This window comes from Cucumis melo, chromosome 9, assembly GCF_025177605.1.
Source record: "Cucumis melo cultivar AY chromosome 9, USDA_Cmelo_AY_1.0, whole genome shotgun sequence".
NCBI classification, from domain to species: domain Eukaryota; kingdom Viridiplantae; phylum Streptophyta; class Magnoliopsida; order Cucurbitales; family Cucurbitaceae; genus Cucumis; species Cucumis melo.
The window spans coordinates 4,442,763-4,470,199 of NC_066865.1; the positions used below are offsets into that span (position 1 = coordinate 4,442,763).

General features: G+C 30.4%; 3 protein-coding genes and 1 non-coding gene across 9 annotated transcripts; 3 read left to right on the plus strand and 1 right to left on the minus strand.

Annotated features, from left to right (window-relative positions):
* Positions 1 to 5,963: 5,963 nt before the first annotated feature.
* On the plus strand, positions 5,964 to 9,066 carry LOC103498108 (altered inheritance of mitochondria protein 32-like). Its single transcript, XM_008460587.3, has 5 exons — positions 5,964 to 6,331; positions 6,492 to 6,577; positions 7,020 to 7,325; positions 7,430 to 7,513; positions 8,419 to 9,066. The coding sequence occupies exons 1-5, from the start codon at positions 5,966 to 5,968 to the stop codon at positions 8,789 to 8,791; spliced, it is 1,215 nt and encodes a 404-aa protein (XP_008458809.1). The 5' UTR covers positions 5,964 to 5,965; the 3' UTR covers positions 8,792 to 9,066.
* A 3,549-nt stretch (positions 9,067 to 12,615) lies between these two features.
* On the plus strand, positions 12,616 to 15,926 carry LOC103498109 (ribosomal RNA-processing protein 8). Of its 2 annotated transcripts, XM_008460590.3 has the most exons (9): positions 12,616 to 12,864; positions 12,973 to 13,034; positions 13,176 to 13,227; positions 13,849 to 13,963; positions 14,101 to 14,195; positions 14,908 to 15,014; positions 15,107 to 15,221; positions 15,298 to 15,342; positions 15,724 to 15,926. In XM_008460590.3, exons 1-9 carry the CDS (start codon positions 12,676 to 12,678, stop codon positions 15,793 to 15,795), a joined length of 852 nt encoding a protein of 283 aa, XP_008458812.1. In that variant the 5' UTR covers positions 12,616 to 12,675; the 3' UTR covers positions 15,796 to 15,926. The 2 variants fall into 2 exon arrangements, with proteins under 2 accessions (XP_008458812.1, XP_008458813.1); XM_008460591.3 differs by lacking the exon at positions 15,298 to 15,342.
* Positions 15,927 to 21,941: 6,015 nt separating this feature from the next.
* Positions 21,942 to 26,426, plus strand: LOC103498110 (serine/threonine-protein kinase STY13-like). Of its 5 annotated transcripts, none has more exons than XM_051089691.1 (7): positions 21,942 to 22,359; positions 23,087 to 23,234; positions 24,001 to 24,133; positions 24,301 to 24,496; positions 24,811 to 24,935; positions 25,016 to 25,174; positions 25,705 to 26,426. In XM_051089691.1, the coding sequence occupies exons 2-7, from the start codon at positions 23,107 to 23,109 to the stop codon at positions 26,023 to 26,025; spliced, it is 1,062 nt and encodes a 353-aa protein (XP_050945648.1). In that variant the 5' UTR covers positions 21,942 to 22,359; positions 23,087 to 23,106; the 3' UTR covers positions 26,026 to 26,426. The 5 variants fall into 5 exon arrangements, with proteins under 5 accessions (XP_050945648.1, XP_050945650.1, XP_008458816.1 ...); XM_008460594.3 differs by adding an exon at positions 23,479 to 23,850 and having other exon boundaries at positions 21,943 to 23,234; XM_051089693.1 differs by lacking the exon at positions 24,001 to 24,133 and having other exon boundaries at positions 24,356 to 24,496.
* A 44-nt stretch (positions 26,427 to 26,470) lies between these two features.
* On the minus strand, positions 26,471 to 26,542 carry TRNAD-GUC (transfer RNA aspartic acid (anticodon GUC)). Its single transcript has one exon. It is a non-coding gene; the product is annotated as a tRNA-Asp (tRNA).
* Between the last annotated feature and the right edge of the window lie 895 nt (positions 26,543 to 27,437).

A 27,437-nucleotide genomic window follows, 5' to 3' on the forward strand; every position in this document is an offset into this window, starting at 1 on the left:
TTTTTGAAAATAGAGTATCTGTGTTTTGAATTCAAAAGTTTTAAATTTAAGACCATAGAACCCTAACCCATAGTTTATCGGTTCGAGCCGTTCAACCTAGATGCTTACCGGTTATTGGATCTTTTTATGTAACCAAGCCGATTACAGCCTAGTTCATAAATATATTCTCAAACATATTTCAAAAAATTGTGTAAATTAGAATTTAATTTGTAAATCTATTACCGAAAACAAAATTGAAAATTTTGATTATAACTATAATTTATTTTGAATCTCTTGTTTTCAAAATTTTGTTTTTATTATCTATGATACGAGTTCTTTATCTTGAAAACAAAATTTAAGTAAATCGAAAGAGAAGCTAGAATTGTGGTGAGAATTTAAGATTTTGTTTGGATCGTATTCTCATTTTTATGTTTTTGAATACAGACAATACAAGAAAATCAAAATCAAGTAAAATGTGTTTGGTATACTTATTTATAAAAATGGTTTTAAAAAATAACTCATTTTCAAAAACAATAAAATTATAAATTTTTTTTAATTTACGAACGTCAAATATACTATTGCATTTTTTAATTTGTGACCACACACAAATTTTGAATTTTAAATTCAAATTAGAACCAAACTTGTTTTCAAGTATAGTGAAAAAAGAATGATTCTTTTTGTTTTCTACTAAATTCTTTTTTTTTTTTCCTATTGAATTGTGTGTTTTCTTCTAAAACAAATTTTGGATCACAATCAAACAGGACCTAAACAATTAAAACGACACCGACAAGGTTTGGTTATAATTTAATAAAAAAAAGGAAATTATGAAAAGGAAATATTAGGATGGTAAAGGTATAAGTTGAAGGATTATTATAATCCTTGTTTGAGGAAAAGAATAAGTGTAGGATTATGAGACATTATTTATAATCTGAGAAGGAATATAACAATTTTTTATTTTTTATTTTCAAAATTAGTACAAATGTATTTTTAAAAAAATTTATATTGTAAATCAAATACACAAATATTCGTATTTTATTTACCAAAATTTAAAATTTTTGTCAAAAAACGTGTTTCATTAACTTTCGTAAATACAATGTCAATTTTGAACATTTTGTACGTTAGTTTTTCATGCTAAAAAATTAATTGATACGTTACATGTGAAATAAATTACATGTATTTTCTTTAAATTGATGTTGTAAATGTAATATCAGAAAATTGTGTATAGTTAACAATCGATTTAAAAAGTTTTATTATTTTTTTTAATTCATACAAATGTATTTTTTTAAAATTTGTATTGTAAATCCACTATACAAATATTCATATTTTATTAACTGAAATTTGGAATTTTATTGAAAAACATGTTTCATTAGCTTTTGTAAATACAAGGTTAATTTTGAACATTTTGTACGCAAGCTTTCCGTGTCAAAAAAATTAATTGATGTGTTACGTGCGAAAGAAATTATATGTATTTTATTTAAATTGACATTGTAAGTATAATATCGAAAAATTATGTAATAGCATTTAAACGAAATGAAATATGGGAAACAAATGTTTTTTTTTTTCGAATGTAGTTAAATGACAAACATCAATTATATCGTACAACTCTATTTTGAAATATAATATTAAAATAATAAAAATATTAATAATAACAAGGAAAATTTACATAAATGTAACAAAACTGTAAACTATTTACGGCACCTGTAACAAAGTCCATAAAGTTAGCTATTTTTTAAATATTCCAAATTTGCTCTTTCATCTTTCTTTTCTTCCTTGTGATTCGTCTTCCTCCTGTTATTTCGTCTTCCCCGTGTTTCCCTACAATTTTGTCTTTCTTTTTCTCTTTTTTATTTTTTGCGATTTCTTTCCATCATCTTTCTTATTTCTCAATTCTTTATTTATGTCGTTTAATCTTTCCATCGTTTTTCTTCTTTTTCGCTTCGTTTTTTTTTTGTTTCAATTTCTTTACATCGTCTTCTACTTTTTCTCTTCTTTTTTCGCTGTGATTTCTTTCCATCGTCTTTCTTCTTTTCTTTTTTTTTTACGCGTTTACATTTGGGTAACCAAATCTAAACGACTGTGTATAAGATTATATACAACAAAATAGCAAAATCTAAAAGATCGTGTATAAAGAATCTTGAAAAAAATCATTTAGATTGGAGTAGCCAAATGTAAACGATCATGTAAAAAAAATAAAAGATTATGTATAAAAAATCTTGAAAAAAAAAATCATTTTGATTGGAGTAACCAAATGTAAACGATCGTGTAAAGAAATCTAAACGATCGTGTACCAAAAGAATTAAAAAAATCGTGTACCAAATTCTTTTAAAAAAATCATTTAGATTTGGGTTCCCAAATCTAAACGATCGTGTAACAAAATTAAACGATAAAATTTAAAAGATAAATTGTAGTCATATCTAAACGATGACGTATAAAATGTAGTCATATATAAACGATCGCGTATAAATCATAGTCATATCTAAACGATCGCGTTGTAGTCATATCTAAACAATCTAAACGATCGCGTATATATTGAACCATATCTAAACGATCGTATATATATTAAACCATATCTAAACGATCACGTATCAAACAATAACCAAATATAAACGATCGCAAATATATTACGCGCACGTTATTGACGGCGTGGTTGACAGAGCATTTTTGGTAGTTTACATGATGGGCCTCTTGCCTTTTTCCGTTTTTGGAATTGTTCTGTAAATATTTTGCCGTTTTTTTATATTTTTGAAAAGATGCCTGATAACAATCACAATAATAATAAATTTATTAATTTAAAATAATAATAAATTCCTTAACTTAAAATAATAATAATAATAATAATATCACACTTTTGAGGAACAAAGAGAATGATTAAAAGGGAATAAGAGGGATTAAGAGGAAAAAGAAGAAGAATTAAAAAGGAACAAGGGGATTAACTATAGTCCTTTTCCTTTTTTCTCCTAAACACCCTCTGAGTATCTCTAAAGTGCACAACTTAAATTGTTGATATAAAATTTGAATGAGCATTTTCAAATATAGTGAAAAATTGAATCTATTTACAAATATAGCAAGATCTATCAAATTTTGTATAGCTTATTAATTCTTTCTCTCTTTTTTTTCTTTTTTGGTACATTTGAAATAGTTTCAATTTTTTGTTATTCATAATAATCTCCAAATTTGAAATTCTCTTATACCTAAAAAAATATATATTTTTCTAATATTCGTATTGAAAAATATGTCATTTTACTTGAGAATTCAAACTTATAAACTTTTGATTTGATATATATCTTACCGATCATTCTCACTTTCATTTGTCTTTTACCAAATTCAATTCATCTTTTATAGTTCTTACATATATTATTGCTCTACTAAACAACATGATATTGTTGAGGAAGTTGGATTCCAGTCTATTTCTTCGACCCTTTAGAACTTACTTAAGGTTGAGGCCGTTATAATAACAAAATTCAATTCTTTTGTTGATGACACTAGAACTTTCCATTTTGAGTTGCTCCTTTTAACCCTCGAATCAATAATTATGTCGCTAGTGATTTGACTTGTCATAATCACCAAACTACTCTCTCCTGTGTTTGGATCGAAGAACATCTTGTAATAGATATAGTTGTGTCTTTTACCCACACATTTATATATTCTCAAATATTTGCATTTGTCTTCATTTGAACTAATGAAAGATTAAAAAAAATAGGATTATTTCAATTATCAATTTTAAGATTAAATAGGGTAACATTAGGATGGATGGCGTTTTAAGAAAAAGATCAATGAAGCAACAAAAATATTAATGTATAAAATATTAATGTTAGATCACTGTCACGTTGAATTAAAAGATATAAAATTGATATTTTGGTTATCAAAATGGAGGGGGCGTTGAATATTGATTGTGGTGTTGTAAAATAAAGTCATCCCTTCGTTTTCGATGAGAATAAATAACTATTGTCTCAACCCCACGCGCTTGGATTCTCCACGCTCCGTACATCACATTTCTTCAATCCCTCACGTCGCACGAGTTGTTATTGAGTAGGTGTTTTGGGATCGGAAGTGATTTTATTGTAGTTGAGTTATTATAGTTCGATTATAATAGTTTATTTTTTGATATAAATTGTTTTAATCTAAGTTATAATAGTATGTGTTTGGTATATAGATTATTATAGTTTTGACAGATGACTAAAAAAAATGATCAGTGACAGATCCAGAAAAATGTCATATATTAATAGAGGACTAAAAAAGAAAAATATGGAAAATAAACTACACCTGGATTGGAAGAATGGCTAACAAATAGAATAACCATTAAGCTATCTATAAGTATTAAAAATTAAATAGTTTTATTTATGTATATTATATAAAGACGATAAAGTTGAGGGGCCTCGAGCCCCAAGGTCTATACTAAATCCGTCCGTGGTTGTTAAATAGTAAAAATTGTACCAAATTTATTGTAGCTAATTGGAGACTTTTAAATATTGTTTATTGTAACAAGAGGTAACTATTATAATCCTACATAATCTTTATCCCAAAAAGTTGACATGCATGCGTCTAAAAATTAGAGGCTGTTTGGTGCGTTTGAGTGTAATCGGTACTATTAAATCTTGATATATAGTTGCCATCAACATGGTTTGACCTAGTGGTAACAAATAGACATAGTCTCAATACTGGACACTCGCGAATTTAAAAAAAAAAAAAGATAAACTAATTAAATATTTAATAATAACTAATAAATATAAACATGGTTTATATTTATTGCGGTCTATCGTAGTCTATTACATATAATTATTGTTGCCACCCTTCGAAAACCAACTTCAATATCCACACACCCAACTCCGGGGCCTAAATCTGAACTCCAATGAAAACTTCAACGACCAACTTCAATGACCAATTTTGGGCTTCGACAATCGCTTTAATGTCAACTTCCGACGTTCAATTTTGAACTATGACAATCACTTCGATGACCAATTTCGAACTTTGACAACCACTACGATGACAAAACAACTCTCTGACAATCACATTGGAATAATTTTCGAATTGCAGAATTGGTCATAGAAGCTTGGAGTTGGACACTAAATTAAGTTGGCCAAGTGAAAGTGGTCATTCAAGGGTTCCCAGAATGTGGCAACGATCGTTCCCAATAGTAGCCAATAAACAAAGCATTGAAAACATTAAAAGAATGGTGAGTTGGTAAAATATACCAATTCGGTGGGCTAAACACATGAGTTGGTATTTTATACTAACTAAACTCAACTCATGTTTGAGAGCCAAACACCCCCGAGTTAAAATGTAACTAAATTATCGAGAATTTTGAGGGGTGTCAGGATGGATGACAATAAAAGACGAAATAGAATCTTAAAGCGTGAAAACAACACAAAAGAGGGTTTTATTGACCATCTAAACAAAATGAGCTAAGTATTACAAAAAGGATCGAAAACACTCAATCCAAACATGAGACTACATTATATTACAAACTCATTCTACTACAGTTAACCAAATAACTCCTATGGAGCATTTGGGACATGGATTGTCATAAGACTATATTAACCACTTCTTGTTACAATGAATACTATTTTTGTTAATCCTCAATTAGCTACTATCTATTCTACTTCTAGACCACTATTTACTATGGGTTGTTACTATTTTATATTCATTTTTTTAATTCTTTACTACAATGTTTATATTGTTTATTCTCAAACTAAAATAGTTTATGTTTAAACTAATAGTGTTATAGTCCAAATTAAAATAATTTCCACAAAAGATAAATAATCATAATTCAACTCTCTGCTTTCGGAAGAGTGTGTTTAGAACGACTTTTCGAGTGATTAATATAAAAGTCAACTAATTTTGAAAAAAGAAAAGTAAAAGAGGAGAGAATCAAATTTATTATTTTAATCCAAAATAAAATAATCATGGGTAAGCTCGTGCTCGTGTGTGACCACGCAACTACGATGGCTTAGGTTAAGTCCAAAAAGGCCTATTAAAACGTCACAAAATGAGATTGAAGAACGCGAAGACATCCAATCCCCTCTCCTTCCGCGCTCCACTCACTCTCTCTTCATTGCCATTCTCCACATTCTTTGTTTCTCTTCTCACAATCTCCCACCTCTTTTTCTCCATGGCCTCCGACAACCTTTCCTCCGTTTCCGGCGCCGCCGATGACGACAACTATGGATTCCGTCGTGAGGAGATGTATCAGAGCAACCTTGCCGGCACTGTCAGCGCCTATGATCGCCATGTATTTCTCTGCTACAAAACTCCTGAGGCCTGGCCCTCGCATCTCGAATCTTCTGATTGCGACCTTCTCCCTAAGCTCCTCTCTGCCGCTCTCAAAGCGCGCAAGGATGATATCTCTCTCAAGGTTTCCGTTCATTGAATCGATGTTATTTGAAAGTCCTGTTTCTTCGGAATTTGTCGTTTTTTTTTCTTTTAATTTGATTTTGTTGGAATTGGTGAAGTTTGCGGATTCGGTTGGATGCTTTTGTCTCTAACTTTGTAATTTTATTTGATTTTTTTTTCAGACGAAGCTGACGATGTTCTCGGGACGTTATGAAACTGGATTTTCGGATGGAGATCTGTTGATTTTCCCCGACATGATCAAATACAGGTAAATTTCGAGGATAAAATGAAATCTAGTTTAGCTGAAAAAATTCCGGGGAATGAAACAGTTAGATATGCAGGAATGTGCTGTGTTATTTCTGAAGGAAATAGTGAATATTGTATGAAATATTTTTGTTCCTCTTTATTTCTTCTCACGTTGACTTTAATTTATTTGGTTCCCATCGCCATGTGGATAGTGAAGTTTAGGACCTTGTTCCTTATTGCTTAAGTAATGTGATCCTAACGAATTACTAGTTTCCTAGACATGTTATGAATCTGTTAAATTTTGGAGAAATTGGAATGCTGTGTACCGGTTATTCCTACTGCTATATTTCGTTGACCTTTTTTGTTGTTCGTTTGATTTCCTCTCTTAAGTTTTATGTTATCTGTTTTGAGTCTCTGAGACATTTTTCAATTTCATTTTCTTCCTTTTGATTTCATGATAATAGTGGGTTGAAAGATTCAGATGTGGATGGCTTTGTTGATGATGTGCTTGTGAATAATAAACCCTGGGCATCTGGAGTCCCAGAGGTTTTCACCGGCTCGCACGTGTTTGTGTGTGTTCATGCTAGTCGAGATCGGAGATGTGGTGTCTGTGGACCCATTCTTGTTCAAAAGTTGGATGAAGAGATTGAATTACGAGGACTGAAGGATCAGGTTTATGTTAGTCCATGTTCACACATTGGAGGTCACAAGTATGCCGGAAACTTGATCATATACCAACCTGGTACGGATGGGAAAACTACCGGTCATTGGTAAGATTCTTCAAAGCCAATATGGTGCTTAACGTATTTACTGGAAAACAAAACTCTTTAACTGAATATTTTAAATGTTTGTTGGTTGAATTTTCTTGTTTTAGGTATGGATATGTAACTCCAGAAGATCTCTCTGAATTGTTTGAACAGCACATTGCAAAGGGCGAGGTCGTGGAAAGACTTTTGAGGTTTGTGCTTTTCTAGTGCATATACTGGATGCTAAATTTATGTTGGACTTGCTGGTCTGAGAATAATGATAGTGTAGTTATAAGAATAAATAATTCCTTTTTGTTGGTCCACGCAATAATTTTGTTGGAGATACGTTTTGTATCAATGAACAACTTTTTCCCCATAGGTTTTTGGTCATGTAGTTTGCAGATCATGAACATATTTCTCTCCAGATTTGGTGTTATGAACTCTTCTATCTTCCCTTTGTTGCTTTGGGAAACTTTGAGTAGACCTGAGCGTTTGAGCTCTAAAACTGGAGCTTTATATTTTCTCAATTAGATATCTGAGTAGGCAACTTATTGTTAGTAGTCATCGTTCATGTTTAACTGACTTGCAACTTCACTTTAACTCTCTGCATCGCACAACAATGGCCTAAGTTGGTAGTGCAATATATCCTTCGACTACTGTGAGACCTCCTATAGTGAAAATGTATGTGAGGAAGGGTATAAAAGGGAACACCATCCCCTGAGGGGGATGGTGAGCAGCGGAATGCATGGGTACGAGTGGGGCTACCCACTTTCTCAAATCAGCTGAGTGTTCAGTTGTCTTTCAGTTATTTTGAAGTTCACACTAGTCACTAGTCTACTGAACTTGGAGTTATCTCCAATCTCCATTGATTCTCTTGTTTGTGTCCATTTTTTGCTCATCTTTCAATCAAACAGTAAGGGAATCCTTGTGATTACATGAACTTGACCAACTTACTTTGGCTTCTCTACAGCTATCTCGATCATCTTCTCATGATTGTTACTGATTTAGAAGAGCTACTCTAAGAACAATTTATGAATTTAAAAGTGCCATTGATGCATCATTTATCTTTTTTACCCAATAGTAGAACATTAAATTGACATTGGAATTCCTATTCCAGAGGGCAAATGGGCACAAATCCTGAGGAAGTCCAAAAGGAAGGTGAACAAAAGCTTCCAAATGGAGAAGATTCAAAGGAAAGCAAGGTTGAAATTAAAGAAAATGGCAATCAAAGCAAAGTGGAAACAGTAGCAAGCTGTTGCCAGGGCAGCAATGGATTCACTTGTTGCAGAGATGAAAGCTCAGGGAAGAGTAGCAGCATTGAAGAAAGGTCGAAAGAAATTTCAAACGATGAACAGGTCCCGACGACGGCAAGTAAATTTTCTTGCTGGACAGGAAAGTGGGAACAAAGTGAAATCCTTACCGCTGTTGCCGTGGTTGGAGCTGTAGCCACTGTTGCTGTTGCCTATAGCATCTACAGGAGATCAGGGTAAAGTATAAACGATATGTTTATGTTTAAGCATTAAAGTGTTTGTGCACTGCTTTTTCCTTTTCTTTTTGGTGGTAGATTTGGTGATATTGGTAAAGATGAAGAACTTTGACGAATTAGAAATATAGATAGTAAAATGATATTAACAGGGATGATCCAAGCAAAAACTAGAGAGTGTATTGTTTTAGCTCTATTGCTTTCAAGGATCAAAATTATTTGTTTATTTCAATACTCATACAAATCAGGAATATCATATTTGTTGGATGATTAATGATTTCATTTCTCTGTACTTGTTAAGTTAATATGTTGAGAGAAAAGTTGTTTTAGGCTACGTTGGGCATTGCATGGGGCGGTTGTTAAAAGCTATTTGGAAAATATTCTTAATCACTTTTTAAGTTTGTTAAAACTAAATCTGTTAGAATCACTTCTGATGTACTTTAAAAGCAGAATTGTTCTTCTAAAATCAGCTCTACTTTTTAATTAATATTTAATTTTCAATTTTATACTTTTAAGAATATTTAATTTAGAGGTTTTTTTCAAAAATTAAAAAAAAATTATTTAAAAAATAAGTAAAAGCCAAAAAGTTCATTAATTGTAAATATTTGGTCACTATATGTTTATCTATTTTCATCTAATTAAATCTATTTTCTATTTTTTGGAAGTTAAATACAATAATTTCTTAATATTTAAATTTAATCTATGACAACATATTTTATCACACGAAACAGTGATTTTAAATTTTAAATTAAGAAAAAGAAAGTTGGTAAGATGTCTAATTTAGTTATTATATCTAGAATAAGATATTTTGTATTTATTTACCAAATGTAAAAACTTACTTTTTTTTTTTTACTTAATTGTGAGGGATGAATTATGTTATATATTTTGGTTTTGTTGTTATTTTGGGTATTCTTTTCCAGTACTTCTAAAGGTAGCATAGTCTTTTATGTTTTCAGTCACGTCACTGTTAAATTTCTTTGTAAAGTTGAATGAAGTTAGATAAAATGCTAGCGAAGAATTTGGTTTCTCTTGGACTATATTCATATCCGAGTTTGTTGAGAAAGAGCTGGTAGAGAGGCCATTCGCTAAAGTCAGACAGAAAAAAAATCTAATGAAAATATAAAATAGGATTAAAAAATTTCTCTAATTCCATCATTTTAGGTATGCTATAATAATATATTTTTTTTAAAGTTAATTTTCATAAATATAACAAAATATCAAACTATTTATTGTTTGTGTAACAAAGCTTAGTCGTTTTTTAAATATTTCAGGTTCGTTCTCCTCCTTGTTGCAATTTCTTTCGTCGTGTAATTTCTTTCATGTCTTTCTTCTTTTCCTCTTGTTTTTTTCGCTGTAATTTCTTTCCTTCGTCTTTCTTTTTTTCCTATTATTTTTTATGTCATTTAATCTTTTCATCTTCTTTCTTCTTTTCTTCCACTTTTTCCACCGCGATTTCTTTTCATTGTTTTTCTTCTTTTCCTTTTTTTTTGCTACGATTTCTTTTTATCTTCTTTCTTTTTTTCCTCTTCTTTTTTTATATTCTTTTTTTATATCGTTTAAATTTGGGTAAAAATTCTGTATAAAAAATATTGAAAAAAATCATTTAGATTGGAGTAGCCAAATGTAAACGAGCGCGTACTAGAAGAATTAAAAAAATCGTTTAGCCAAATTTAAACGTGTACTAAATAATTTTGAAAAAATAAACGAATAAATGATGGTGTAACAAATACCCAATTTTGGAAAAAAATTCGTTGATCCAAATCTAACGGTGTAGATAGTTAAAGTGGCATTTTTTGTGGTATTTTTCACCATGGGCCCGTGGACTTTTTTCATTTTCAAAATTATTTTGCGTAAATATCATGACATTTTATTATATTTTTTAAATTATCCCATTTTTAATATTTAAATTACTAGTCAATTTAATAAAACACAAAATAAAATTTTGACGGTGAAAATAACATTTCTTTGTTTTCTTATTTGGAGAAAGAGACTACTGAAAAAAAGAGCAAACAATCCCGAGGGATTTCTATTTTTCTTCGATTTTTTTATTTCTATTTTTCTTCGATTTTTTTTCTCCCCATTTTTTAATTTAACGAATTTGTTTCTGATTTTTCCAAAAATTAAATGTGTTGTTTTTAAGAACAGATCAAAATCATTTCAATACAATGCTCTCTTTTTAAGAAATAAATGTAAGATTTTTAAGAAAATTACATCAGATAACAAAAAAAATTAAAAAAGTATTCCATAATACTTTTTTTTCTTTATATTTGCAAATATGATAAATTTGAGAAGTAATTAGATATATTAGACAATTATCAAAGGGTATTAAAAGGTTATCCGCTTCTTAAATTTGCTATTTTTGTAATTTAAAAAATGTAGCGATATGTATCATAATTTTTTTTTCTATTTTTACAAACGCCCTTATATTTTATCGAGTAATTTAAAAAATAAGCAATATATTAAAACTATATACAAAATATAGCAAAATTGATTGATATCTATTTAAGATTTTTTTTTTCAAATAATTTCAATTTTTTCCATCTATAACAATTACAAGTTTTTCCATCTATAATAATTTCAAGTTTCTTATTGACAATTACTCACTTCACATTTTAATGGTCATTTTAGTAAGTCAAGTTTGAGTTTGGAAACCATCAATCCAAAACATTGAATTAGATAAAAAAAAAAAAATGTCCACTTCTGTTAATAGAATTTCGCATATTTGGACAATACAATCAAAAAAATATTATTTTAAATTACAAAATGTTTGAAAATGTTTACAAATATAACAAATACTACAATATATATATATATATGTGTGTGTGTGATGAATTAAGATTTCTATCATGATGGAAGTATGCAAACAGTAATCTATTTTAGTTTATCGCGATTCATCTTAGATATACTATAATATTTCGTAAATAAAATATCTAGGTAATTTGATATAATTTTAAATAGTTTTTAAAATAGAATTTCACATGTTTCTTTTTTCTGAATTTAAGTATTAATCCCATTAAAGTTTATCATAAATAGGACGAAATAAAAGGAGCCACTGCATGGGGTTAAAACATTCAAGAGGCAAATATTCAACCGTATTTCAAATAAATAAATAAAGTGCATATATGCTTCATAGAAAAAACACAGAAAAACCAAAAAAAAAAAAAAAAAAAAAAACCCACTCATGATTTTTCTATGAATTATAAATTAAATATATTTTGTCAATTTTGATATTTTGATAATTTCTTAAATTTAAAAATATTAAAAAAATATCATAATGAGTAGCTTAGTATAAGATGTATGCTCTCGATCTCGTTTATGCATCTATTAAAACTTCTTATATTTATTTTATGATAAATTCGTCTCACTAAATTAATTTATCTTAATTTAAATTACAAGTATAGTTTATAATTTTATAAAGGTATATTCAAGCTGTAAGAAATGCGTAAATATTTTTAAATTTTAATGTATATAAAAATATCTGATGGATTTAACTTTCGCATTTTGGGGTTGATATCACCGTAGCATATTTAACATTTTATAAAAATAACCCCAAGGAAAAATTAAATTTTGCAATATAATATAAAATATAAAATTTGTATATTAATAGATCAATTTAATTTTTGAATAATTCATTAAACAAACCTAAACCGGGGTGGAAGCTAGAAGACCAACCACTATGAAAAAATCGACCAAACCAAACCGGTTCGTGTTTTTTGACTGTCGGAAGAAGATAATAAAATAAACCGATTGTAATCGGTTCGATCTGGTTGACTTCCCATATGTGTCCAATCGAACCGCATCTTCGGTTTCTTTTTTAGGCGGGGTTTTGCTAAAATCCCAATCCCCAACTCAACAATCATCGCCCTAGTTGTTTCATCAAGGTTTCAAACAATGGCGGATGAGGGCCGCTCAAGCAAAAAGCGGAAGAGGGCGAAGCGTCGCGGAACTGACAAAAACAAAGATTCTACCTATAATCTACCGGATGCTACTGAGCTCAGTAGCCAAGATATCGTTGTTTCTTCTTCTTCCGACGGCAAAAAAACTCAGAGGGTTTCCGGCTCGTCTAGTTTCCTCGATAAGGTTCGACTTCTTTTAGAAAACTATCATCGTTTTTTAAATAGTTGTTTTTGGGGGAAGTTTAAGGACTGTAATTATAATTGTATACATTGTTGTTGGGTAATGATGCAGATGCGTGCTCGTTTGTCAGGAGGGCATTTCAGGATGCTTAATGAGAAGTTGTATACTTGCACGTAATGATTGTTTCTTCTATTCTTTTGCTATCACATCTTGTGTTTTTGGTTCTTATAATTTAAACTTTATTAATTTACTTCATATTTAGAGCCACATTATTTGAAGCCAATTGTTCTTAATTTTCGTATTTTGTGTTTCAGAGGGGAAGAGGCGCTTAACTATTTCAAGGAAGACAAGCTTTTGTTTGATATGGTAAGTTTTGTCTCTGTTCCTGCTTCCCAAATGCAGTAGATGTTACTATTTAAGAACTAGTTTCTTCACGCACGCACAGAGAAGAAGATCATATCTCAACCTCTCTCTCTTTGGGACAAAATATTTTCAATAGAGGAAATTTTACCTCTCTTTGGGTCAAAAGTTACAATCATCATTCTTGTAAATATGTAATTTTTTCTATTTATACAACGTTGTAAAAGGATTTTTAGACTTAACATCTTGAGGCAAGGTTCTATGTTGAGAAGCTTTTGAGTTATGAGAATTTGAACTAGTACTAATTTTGCTAGTGTGACTTTAAAAGCATTGAATACAAAAATTATAGTATAAGTCAATCCTATTTATGATTTAATACGAGTTTGAAGACATCCTTTTAGAATTTTTGTGTAAGTGTTAATTCACAGTTTAGGATTTATAGTGTTTTAAACTGAATTTGAGGCTTACAGTTATGCCTCATATCCCTAGGCCTTTGATTGGAAAAGTCTCAAGATCGCCTGTAGCCTTTTAGAATATGGTCTATATATTGATCATCAAGGAAGTTTTAGATGGTGAATTTGATTTATATAGCCTAGTACTAGGGTTAACTAACATTTTGACGGCTAGTATCATACAGGATACCAAGAGCAAATGACACATTGGCCTGAGCTGCCTGTGAATTTAATCATAAAATGGCTGAAGGAGCATGATCCCTCATTTATCGTGGCTGATTTTGGCTGTGGTGAGCTTTAGGGAAAAACCTATTTTTCCCTTGATTCCTTTAACTTACTATTGATCAAGTGTTCGATAGTTTTAAGGGCCTTCCTTCTTATTTCTCCATTTTCCTCATCTTTTTTTCTCCTTCAAATTTAATTACAGGGGATGCACGCCTTTCAAAGAATGTGAAGAATAAAGTTTTCTCATTTGATCTCGTTTCAAAAGATCCTTCTGTTATTGCTTGTGATATGTCAAATGTAAGTGCACTGTATTTGAATTTAATGCCGTAAAATGCATTTAGACATACATCTTCAGTTCTTGCATGAAAGTTAGCCATATTGATAATAATATTCACTTGCTGTCGACGTCGTTGTTTTGTTATAAAATTTTATTATTAGGCCAAAGCTCTTATTATGACTTATTAACTTAACGAGTAGAAGTTGTTGAAAAGGTTTTAGTTTTACATTTTTTTTTCCTCCCACAACATTTGGTGATTTAGGGAGAATAAGTCATTGGTGAATTGCCATTAGTGATTGGAGGGAGGGACATAAAGTGGATAATAACTTCTATAATAATATTAATGTCAGCCACCGGTTGACCTAGTGGTAAAAAATGTGAAAACCTCAATAATGAACTAAGAGGTCATGGGTTCAATCCATGTGGCCATCTATCTAAGAATTAATTTCATACGAGTTTCCTTTCACACTCAAATGTTGTAGGGTCAAGTGGGTTGTCCCGTGATATTAGTCGAGGTGCATATAAGTTGGCGCAACACGAATAAAAAAATATAATAACATTAATGTCAACTATCACAATCATTATTAGAAGCAGCTACAGTGCAAAGTGAGGAGCATTGCATTACCATCTTTTTCATTTGTCTTTCATGAAATTTATATTAAACTCCTTGGCCGTTGTCTTCAAGTAAGCAAGAAAGCTCTAAAAGCTTGTTAATGTTTATGCCACTGGCAGACACCTCTCGACTCTGCATCTGTGGATGTTGCTGTCTTTTGCCTTTCACTTATGGGAGTCAATTATGCAAGTTACTTGGCAGAAGCACGACGAGTGCTTAAACCACGGTTTGTGAGCTATTTTTGGCTCTCTGTAAGCTTTTTAGCCTCATCAAACTTGTCTATCATGTGGCTGCTAACCTTTCTGTTTGTAAATGCAGTGGATGGCTTTTAATATCAGAAGTTAAAAGCAGATTTGACCCTAGCAATGGAGGAGCCGACCCCCAAAAGTTCATAAAGGCTGTTTGTGAGCTAGGTTTCGTCTCAGCTTTGAAGGTATACTCATTTTCTGTTATTTAGCTAGCATTATTTGTTCCTTTCTTGGTGCTAATTAATAAGTATCATGTGGCAGGATTTCTCAAATAAGATGTTTATTTTGTTGTACTTCAAGAAAAAGGTTTGTAAATGTTCCAAGTACCTTACTCTACACGCTAAAGGTCTAACTGTCTGTTTTCGTATGTTTGATAACAATTTCGTTTTTTTTTATTTTTGGTTTTTTAAAATTAAGCCTAGTTTTTCTCATTTTTTTATGATGGTTGGCATCTTTTAAGTACAACGGTTGAATTCTTAACCAAACTTCAAAGAAAAGAAAAACAAATTCTTAAAAACTCCTTATAAATTTAAAAATTTAGGTTGGTTTTTGGAAACATAATAAAAATAGATAACAAAGCAAGAAATTTAGAAGGAAAAAGACATTTGTGGGCATAATTTTCAAAAACTAAAAAAGTAGCCATTTTTCTGCTGGATTTAATAATTCTTCAGCCTCTTTTCTTTGCAGGATGAGAAAACTTCCGAGGGGAAAGACATTGATTGGCCCCAACTAAAACCTTGTTTGTACAAACGGCGATGAGTTTGCATTTTCTTTTTTTTTTGGTTATGTTAAAAAGAAACTCACGTCTATATTTCTACAATCTTATCGTAAATTATTTTGTACTTCACTGATGTTGTCAAATGAAATGTTGGTTGGGCAGTTATTTCTAATTTTACTTCTTTTTAAGAGTCTTTGTCCCTCTTACTAATAATTTAGGACATGTCGAGGTGAGGACATAACAAAATCGTAAAAAATGAAAATAATGGAAAATAGAGTTTAATTGAAAATTGTTGAAATGAGTTTAGTATTATGATTTGGGTTCAAAATGCTCCATGCAAATATGAGGATAAATTTTCAATGCAAATATGAGGATAAATTTTCAACGTATATAGATTGATCAAACTTTTAAAATTGGGTATTGGTAACTGACCTATCAAATATGAAGTTTAAAGTTCTTAAAAAATTATTAGTCATTTCAAAAGTTTAGCAAGTTATAATTTTGTTTTTATTTTTGTGTTTTTAAAGAAATTAGGATTAAGGTCGAGTCATTTTTTATATTGAAAATAATTGTTTTGCGCTTTTTTCAATAAATAAGAGTTGAATTAAATCTAAAAAGCAAACAAGTTTTTTAAATCTATTTTTTTAGTATTTAGAATTTAACTTGGATAAAAAGTCTAAAATAAAGTAAGAAATTTTGAGGACGATGCGGGTGCTTATAAGCTAACTAGAGGGATTTGGAAATTTACTTAGACAAAAAAATATGGACATATAACTGTTAGATATTTTGAAAGTTTACTTGATCAAACGGATGCAAATTTGAAAATTTAAGCTTTATTAGTAACTACTTCGCTTTTTTCGTTTATAAAAAATATGTCTAATATGGTCATCTTTCTTACTGTTAAATTTTTAGTCAAATTTCTAAAATAAAAACAAGTTTTTAAAAATAATTTATTTCTCCAAAATTTGATTGGGTATTTGAAAACATTAAAATTCAGTTTTTAAAAATAGTATGTTTCTTCTTCAAAATTTAATTTGGTATTGGATTAAGTTTATAATTTATAATCAACTATTGTTGTGCAAAAAGGCCCACCCCTAAATTAGGGTATCTATACTTTTAAAATTTTTTATTTTATTTTTAAATGATTACTTTTGAATAAAGTACTTAATTAGTGTATTTTTCTCCACAAATATTAAATTAGAAAAAAAAAAAAAAACGTTTTACATGCAAAACTATATAAAAAATTAATACTAGTCTCACTCTGAATGAGCATCTTAAAATGGTTTACAAAGTAGTGCTTTGTTCAAAAGCATTACCACTCAAAAGTCATTTCAAATTTTTTTCTTTCCCCCCATTGAAATGGATTTCCTTTTTATCTATGTTAGGAACAAGTCATTTTCATCTGCTTTTCTACTTCATTTTCATTATTTTCATAACTTTTCAAAAAATAAAAATTATTTATATGACAAATTGTCAAATTGGCCACTGGCCACTATATATATATATAGTGCCCCTAAAAAAGGAAAATAAAAATTTAGGTAAATAACTCTCTAGCTACCATATTTGAAGATTGGTAGATAAAAATATGATAATGAATTCATATAATCGATGCCATAGTATTTTTTTTCACTGTATTAATAATGCTATAAAAAAGTCGTTATAATCTATGTTTGCCGTACTATTGTTGAAATGAAATTCTAATGTGTATATCTTAAAATATATTTGAAAATTGAAAGAATCAAAATATGATATGTGAGTGTGATTTTTTTTTCCATTATGTTAACTAAAATACCATTTCTTATATTATTGTTCATTGAGTAACTAAGAGCGCTTGGTGGGATTTGGTAAGTGGAGATGTCCAAAGGCAAGGTTGGGGATGACTTCCTCACTCTCACAATTTTATTCTCTGTATTCGCCCAATTCCCTGTGGAGATTGGGTGGGATTTCTCTACTAGAAATTTAGGAGGATCGAGTTCCTAACAAATATTTTCTTTTCCATTTGATCTTTTTTATAAAATAATGAACGTAAATCACTATTATAAAAACGTTTTAAGTAAATCACTATTTATAGAAGTTTTAAGTAGATCGTTAATTTTCACGTGATTAATTTCATATAAACAATTAAAATATAAAGATAAATTACTTAAATTTTTGAAGTGGAAGGAAATAATTATCTATCAAATTATTCGTATATACTAATAGAACTCAAATAAATGTTGTTGTTACAGTAATTTAAACATATTGAACAAATAAAATAAGATTTAAATATTTATAATAAATATAATTACAAAGCTTGAAGGGTGGAGGTGAGGATGTGAACGAGGGGATGCATTCCTTGTACATCTTCCTATTTAGCTTTCCATAACTTTTTTCCTCTACTCCCTCCCTCATTCTCCACGGCCTAAACGAGTACCAACATCACTGCACATGGAGGGAGTGTTGATCTCTAAGTTACGATAATTTCTTTTCTTGTTTAGTCCACTACTTTTTATTCCACAGAAGCTCCTACAACTTTATTAACATCAATTCAATGATGTATAGGTTATTTCTTCACCCAACTTCCTAATTTGATGCAAATAACTTTGTTGACAAAGTTTACACATTTATCAAGTAGTTTTATCTTTACATTTTTTCTCTCTTTACTTTTCACATTTAGAAAGAACTTCATCTTCCACTCTATCTGTATTTTTCTACATTTGTCGTGTAATTTCATATTCCTCTCTTAATCTACTTTTCATATTTATTAAAAAACTTTTTAATCTAAAATTTTACACCTCAAACACATACTTACTAAACTTTAGATCGTATGATTAAACATTTTTACTAATTACCTAAATACCCCTAAATTATTATTATTATTTTTTTATTTTTGTTTTTATTGATTGTGAGATTTAGTTAATAATAATATCCATTTGGCATCCCTACTTTTGAATTGAGAAGTGTTGTTTTTTGTTTGTACATCTTCTCCATTGCACTTAGTCTCATGATTTGGTAAACAAATGTTAGTTCCACATCAAATATCCATTTTCCCACACGTCAAATATTATTATACAAATAATTTCAAATCGCTATTTATAATTCAAATTATCCACTGTCTCATAGATTCATAATTTTTGCCATAATGAACCCCTCTCTTCAACATTCTTTATTTGAATCCAATGGAATTATTCTTCCCTTTCCACCAAATTTACTCAACTTCTGTGAGACACCACGAGATACCATCAGATTCAATAGGATACACAATCATACTCTATTTTCTAAAAAACTAAGATACTGATACGTTTAAAGATACACTTTTATTGATTCGTTTAAAGATATACTAGGGTATAGGTAAATTTAACATATAAATATACTAAATTTAATTTACTAAGTCAACAAAAAATCATGAACGGTCAAATTAATGACAATTGATGTGAAATACACTACAAATCCCAAAGTGTAACACAGAAAAATAACATAAAAATTAAAATATTAAAGTATAATAATCAATAGCATGAGATAGAAAATAAACACAAATTAATTAGAGAAGAGGAAGAAGATTAGAGGAAAGTGTGAATATAAATGAAGAACATCTTCGTTAAATTTGTTGAAGATATTTAAGAGAGTTTTTACTAAGACTTTACGAGGACTCAAATATGATGATGACGATCCGATGATTTTAAGATTTGGTCTTTTATTTATTTTTTAAGTTTTGGACAAGATAATGTTTAGTTTTAGGTTGAGAAATATTAGATGAGCTTTATTTTTTTCTTTAGAAAAATATGTTATGAAAGTATCAATATATGATACAGATTGTTTGTCTCACATGAAATATATATACTTGCTTCATAGTTTAAATTTCTTTAGATAATAAATGAAAATCAAAAGCTATTATTTCTTTTAATTAGTAAAACAATTGTGGAGAGGAAGATCAAACCTTTCACTTCTATCATGTCTATTCCTAATAAATTAAGTTGACTTTGGTACTTCAGTGAAAGTCATTATTAATTTAACTAAATTATAAAAATACACTTACGTTTATACTTTGCGTAAAAGAAAATACTCCAAAAATTTATAAAAATAATCTTAAACTTTCAAAAATTATTAATATATGAAAAAAACAATTAATATCTTATAGTAAAGCTCTAAGTTTTTAATTAAAAAATGCTCTTACTGTTGTAAGGATCGATTTGTTTAGAAAAGAAAGAAAACCTAATTTTAAAATAAATTATAGATATCCTTTTTTTAGAGATACTCTCATGTTCCTTTCTATTTGTCAAATTTTTATATCAATAGATCTTTTTATACTTCAATTACTCTCTTTATAATCTATATACCTTAACTCAAATTCATAATTTTAGTTACATATTATTTATTTTAGATAAACAAATTTCAAATAATTAACAGACATAGAGTAAATTAAATTAAATCAGACGAGCAAGAGAGTGTTAACGATTTTTTGCTTTGTCCGTTTATTTAAAAACTTATAGATACTTTTAACATAAAATATTGACGATTTTCATCCCAAACTAACATTAAAGAAATTTTTAAATCATTTTTAGAAGTTTTAATGTATTTTTTTTTGTACAAAGGTACAAAAATTCGAGGGAGTTTATATAATTTAGACTATTATTGTTTCTTTTCAAAGGTACCCAACATAAGTCTCATTCTCTTTATTTTAGTTGTGAGTACTATTTATTTGCGCCCAAGTTAAATATGAATCTCATTCTAGTATGACAACATCAATTGACAATCATTTTCATTTCACTCTCAATTTCTAAATAAGTTTAGTATACATGGGTTTTTCCATTCAATACATACATAATCATAATATATAATCACCAACATTAACTTATTACATTACATTTTGATCATTCGAGAGGTCAAAGATTCGAATCTTTACTTAAAGTTAAAATTGAATAGTAAATCTAACTTCTCATTATTCTCTCTCCATAGTTAAGTCAATAAATTAGTGGTCATTATAGAACTATTCCTCACCCATCCAAATTAATAATGAAATGAATAATGAATGAGACATTCATAATTAAGATTATTTTAAACACACCATGTCCCTTGTCTAATCCAAAATCAATGTAGAATGCATCCCCTCATCTTCTCTCATCTACTGCCACCTTCCACCCTTTTATATCTTCTTATCATCTCTTTTCAATTCCCTTTAAACAAAACCAAACCAATCCATGTCTTAATCACCTTATTAATTTTTCATCTATATTTACACATTTTTCTACATTTTTACATCAACGTGAATTGTGAATTGTCATTTTTATTATCATTTCCTAAAAATGGTTATTAATATCAATATAATATAATTAATAAATAAATATATTTAACTTAATTAGAAATCGTTATCAACGGTAAAAAAAAGTGAAACTATTTACAGAATATAATAAAGTTTTCAGATCAACTAAAGAGGGTTGGATGAATTTTGCCGTATTTTTGTAAATAATTTCAATATTTTGCTATTTTTAAAAACGCTCATTTATTGATTTAAAAACGTAACATATGAGGTTGGTTGCGGTGATACTTTTAACCTTATTTTTTAATCTTTAAAATTTATAAAAGTGTTAAATTAGATTCTCAAACTTATGTAAATATAAAATTGTAACAATTGTATAAATTTGAGACTTCAAATTTTATCATTGAGGGTCTCTCTTCTACTATTGTAAATTTGAGGGTCCAATTTTAAGGTTGAGTAAAAGTTTGACAATTCAATTTTTGCCAATAAATTTTTGAAGGTGTAATTACAAATACTTTCATATTTCAAATAGTTTTCCCATTTGTCTATATGTTTTTCTTATAACTTCTTTAAAAGTAATTTCTTCGTAAAATTTTATCAATATTTTTAGAACCGTTTCAAATATAGCCAAACTATTAAAAATATTTATAAATACATTAATTTTTATTATGATAAAATGTGATAGACAAATATTTATCACTTTAATAATAAACATCTCTAAAGTAAAATTGTGTTATATTCGTAATTATTTTTAATTATTCTATAATATTTGTTAAAACGTAGCTCTAACTCACGTACAATTTAATAACTATTGTGACCGTGATTTGAATCTCCGCATTCCAATTGTTTCAAAAGAAAAAACAATATTTACCTCTATCAATATTTTAACTTGCTCCGTATTCCATTTGGATTTTGACCATTTTCCACCGATACGTTTTCAAAGAATAAGCTACAAATTTGACCAAATTTTGGTTGAGAAATTCTCGTTTTGAGTCTTTGACAATAGAGTTCCGTTTCTCACTTCATTCAATTGGGTTTCATGAATGATCTCTCTTGCCCATTTGTCAAGCATGCCCAACTTTCTCTTTTACCCAATGACCTTACGTTTAATCCCCTTTATTTCCTTGCTGTTCATCTTTCTTTCCTTTTTTTTTTTTTTTCATTTGTACTTGTCTGGGGAAGTTGAATTTGAAACTACCAATGGTTGAAATGGGTTCTCAATTGGGTGTTTTTCTAAATGTTTTTATTTTGATTGAAAAGTCAAACACCTGGTGGCCAAACCCTTTTACTTTCTTTTGACGCACTCCAACTGTTTGTGAAAATGTTTGAACTAACTCCCCTGCAGGCGGAGGTGCTTCTGAGTTCTGAGGTAATAAATCCGTGTAGTGAAAGCTACCCAAAGCATTTTTCTTTCTTTTGGGTGCGTTTTCAAGATGATTCTTTCTGGTCCCACTTTGTAATTCTTTAAGAATTCGATCGGATTGATTAGAATTATCGTCGAGTATCGTTTCATTTCTTTTCAGACCGTCAGATTTTCTTCCCCACGTATCCGTTGCTCTGTTTCCCTCTCTGTCTTTCTCCCTTTCCTTTCAACTTTTTTAGTTATTTCTTACTGTTTTACGAGACAGACCCAGTTCCTTCCGCGGCTTTTCCTTTTCTGATACCAAGTTTGACATGTTTCATACTTGAATGAACAATTTTTTGGGGGTTAAGTTCCAGGGCTCAATTGGGTCTTTCAGCTTTCTTTCAACTGAACTTTGTTGTTTTGCTAACTATCCTTTAAAATTCGTTTGTTTGTGTTTTTGTTGTTTCCCTTCTTTTTCTTTTTTCCCTTCATTTTTTATCCCTGCCAATGGCGGAACTTCTAGAATTCCGAGTCTTTGATTTCCTTTTACAGTATCTATTGAACTGAGATGAATTTTGGATTCCGGTCCGCTGAGAATTACAGGGATGGAATCATGCAAAATCATGCATATATTTTCCTAGTTCTTTAACTTCATTAGCTTGCTGTTTAATTCAACTAATTATCTCTCTGAAGTTCTAATCTAACTTTGCTTCAAAAACCTTTTGTTTTTTCTTATTACTATGTCTTAAAGAGTCTTCTTTAGTATAAGAAATGGGGTCCGGTAATGAGTTATGTTCACAAGAGTTTGATTTGGATGCTAAGTGGCTGGTTGATCCGAAGCAAATCTTGGTTGGGCCAAGGATTGGGGAGGGCGCGCACGGCAAAGTGCACAAGGGGAAGTAAGTTATTCTAACCTTGGTATCTTTCTCTCAGATTTGAATTCTTGGGTTTGAAGTTTGTCATATTTTGTTTGGTTCTGATTTTTGAATTTTTTTTAGTACAAGTTTGGGGTGGGGGTTTGAACTAGAACCTCTTGGTTCTAAGTATATATCGGGTGCCAATTGATCTAAGTTCTTGTTGATTAATTTCTGAGTTTTTGCTTTGAAATTGTTGTTTTTTTTTTCTTTTCCTTTTGTTCCTTAGCATTCTTGGGGCTGTGGATGGGAATTGAAGAATATTCTTCATTTCTCTGATTTTGAATACCGATTGGGATACGCTCTACGTATATGTACATAGATTTTCCAATTACTTTATTCATACTTGGCATAGAGTGAGGTATTGAAGATTAAAAAGGGTCCTGTTAGAGGTGATAACAAACAGAAACAGGCTATCAATTGGGGAGAAAGTAAAAAAAACATTGACCCTCTCAAGTAAGGGGTCGTTACTTTCTGATGGGGTCTGTCTTAACTTGAAATAAGCATCGGTGGATTCCACCTATTTAATAAAAATAGAAGGAAACCACATCAGAAAGGACGACCAAGGAGCAAGGATGGAAATTTTATTCTTCTGGATGGGGTAGGTGTTGAATCTTTTGAGTTTTAAGTGTGCATTTTATATGAACATTTATGGTGCCTCTCTTTGAGATGGGTAATGCACATTTTTAGTGGCTTATGCTGTTTAGTGGTTCGTGTTTCAGTGCAATGATAATTCTTTTGCACCATCCAGATATAAAGACCAAAATGTTGCAATTAAAATAATTCGGAAAGGTGAAACCCCAGAAGAAATTACGAAAACTGAGGCACGCTTTGCTCGGGAGGTCGCTATGTTATCCAAAGTTCAACACAAGAATCTTGCAAAGGTTGTAATTGCAGTTCTTAGTTGATAACATATAACTCTGAAGTAATGTGATTGTCCCCTTGGCATATGCCTTTGTGTAGCCTTCTTGGGTCTTCATTTTTCTCTCTCTTTTGATAATAAATAGAGTTGCATACTAACTTGTGGGATTGTGGGGTTGATTTGTCCCAGTTTATAGGTGCTTGCAAGGAGCCTATTATGGTGATAGTAACTGAGCTTCTTTCAGGCGGAACATTACGAAAGTACCTGTTGAGTATAAGGCCAAGGTGCTTGGACTTCAGTGAGGCAGTTGGCTTTGCCTTAGATATTGCCCGTGCAATGGATTGCTTGCATTCCCATGGGATCATTCACCGTGACCTCAAACCTGGTATGCTTCTACCTTACAGTACTTCTAAGTTCTATGAACCATAATTCCTCAGTTAACATAGAATATAATTTACGTTTGAAGTCCGATGAGATTATATAAGTTGGCTAGAATTACATCAAGATGGTTGTTCAGAATTTTACTATCAACATGTTTTTTGTGTAATGAGCGTAAGATTTGAAGGCTCACTGCATCTCATCTATAGTTAGATTTTAGATTTCATTTTAGTAGTACTGTACACTGGTATTAACTTGATCCTGGACTTTTTAAGGAAGATCAGTCATTATAATTCTAACAACAGTGCTTTCTGTTCCCAGAGAATTTGATCTTGACTGCAGACCACAAAACTGTTAAACTTGCTGATTTTGGCCTTGCTAGAGAAGAGTCAGTAACAGAGATGATGACAGCTGAAACTGGGACTTACCGATGGATGGCTCCAGAGGTAAAATCTTGTTTGATCTGTTATTTTGGTTTGCCAATGCAACTGCTTTGTGATAGTTCACTTTGTATACTTGGTGGCAGCTATACAGTACAGTCACTTTACGAAATGGAGAGAAGAAGCATTACAATCACAAGGTGGATGTTTACAGCTTTGGAATTGTATTCTGGGAGCTTATCCAAAACAAGTTGCCTTTTGAAGGCATGTCAAATCTGCAAGCCGCATATGCGGCTGCTTTTAAGGTGACAATCATAATCAAAATACATTGAATAAAACAATCAACTGTCGAGTGGTTTCTCTGAGTTTGTATTTGTCGTCCAGTTGGTTGTTGGAGCAACTTAATGGTATAAGTTGGTAAATAAGAGTAGCTTGGTTAGATCTCTCCCTTTGGAGTTCAGAGAAAGAAAATTGAAGAATTAGGTTCATATGAATATGATTGGCATATATCTCTCCCTGGTAAAGCTATGTAGCTACAAAATATGCGACCATATCCTTGTAGCAATAGGAGCAGATGTGATTCTTTTCCTCTTATTTTAGTGGGGTTTTTTCTTTTCTTTCTTATAACAATATTGGAGGAATCTCCCTGTTATGCAAGTTGTAGAACTTCCAAAATATACTTATGGCTGCAGATTTATGTGTCACGTTACTTGTTCTTATTGTTGTTTTGCCTCTTTTTGATTGAATAAATTCATGCATTGTAACTGTAAAACCATGACTAATACTTGTAATATATCCGTCTTTTTCTTTTTTCCTCTTGACACTGTTGATGCAGAATTTACGACCGAGTGCTGAGAACCTCCCAGCAGATTTGGCACCAATTGTGACTTCCTGTTGGAAAGAGGATCCGAACGATCGGCCTAACTTCAACCAAATCATACAGATGCTCTTGAAATGTCTATCCACCATTCCACAACCAGAATATGTTCCACCACCAACTATGCACCCACCTGATAATGCAGTGCTGCCACCAGAGTCTCCTGGAACAAGTTCTTTGATGGCAACCACAAGACGTGGCACTGGGGAAGTCATGAACAGTGAACTAGGAGAGAAACCGACCGGTTTCTTCTCGTGTTTCGCTGGTAACTGTTACTGATTCATCCAGAAAACACAGATTGGAGCTGGAGATCCTTACAAACCTAACCACAAATGTCATGGAAAAAAAATGGGAAAGAAAAATCATTTATAGTTAATTGAAGAAAAATAGTGATTCAGATTTCATTAGTAGTATCTGTTTAAGCTGATAATAGGGACATGGAGTTCGTATAAGGGACTTAGAGAGAGTGTGGAGTTGGGGTTGCTGTGATGTCAACTGTAAGAACAAAGATTCATCCAAATGCCTTCTTCTCCTGCTTGTTCTTCTGTATTGAGTTTTTAAAACTGAAACATACATATTATGATGTGGCTATTTTATCTGGGTTTCAGCTGCAAATGTCACATATAACAAAAATTTTATACCGTTATTCAACTGATGAATATATACTTTAGTTTTGAATATTTTAGTTGGATAGCAAAAGTTTAAGGAAGGATAAAATTTATTTCGCCGCTGCCGGGGATCGAACCCGGGTCACCCGCGTGACAGGCGGGAATACTTACCACTATACTACAACGACTTGTTGGTGAAGGTTGTCTAAGTAATTTTAAAACGGAAGTAAACGAGAGCAGTGGTCGCAATTTAATCACTTACATTAACTTTAAATAACAAAAAATGTCTATGTTGGTAAAAGTTAAAAAATTATTTGGCATGACATAATATTTAGTATTGGCCTAAAATCTAGCTCAACTAGGGTCGTGCTTATAGTATAATTTCGAAATTGAAAATTTGATTCCACCCGTCTATATATTATAAAAAGAATTATATAAGTTTATCATAATCAATATCTGGTTTATCAGGGAAAATCAATGATGATTTTTTTAGAGAAATCAAAAGTTTATTTCAAAATTTTCAATGTGTATCGAGTAGGACTATAAACTTTAAAAAATATCTAATAAATCTCTAAACTTTAAATTTGATTGCACGATAGATTATTAGATTTTAAATTATGTGTTTTATAAAGCTCATGACACATTTTAAAGTTTCTAAAATTAATGAATGTATCAAACATAAAATTCATTTGTAAATATAAGAAATTAATGTTATATTTGATAACTACTTTTATTTTATTATGTCTTGTTATCCACTTGGAAGTTTTATGCACAAGACTTTAGGTTATTCAGTTTTATATTTTCTTAAGCGTTAAATGAAAATTAAGTGGTATGTCTAATCGGGAGATGATCTTCTTCCTAAAATACAAATTTATTGTTGTTATCACTTTAAAATAAAATCATTTTGAACAAAATCCTATTTCAAGGGACTTTTATGAAGCATCTACATAATGTTAATTCATATTTGGATTTATAAAATTTTGCGCCCAAGTTTCTAAGTTGAAGTCTACCACACTCAAAGAGATGAGTAAAGGAAACTTCCTCTAATCAACTCAAACTCGTGACGAGTTCCTTTTTTTTAAG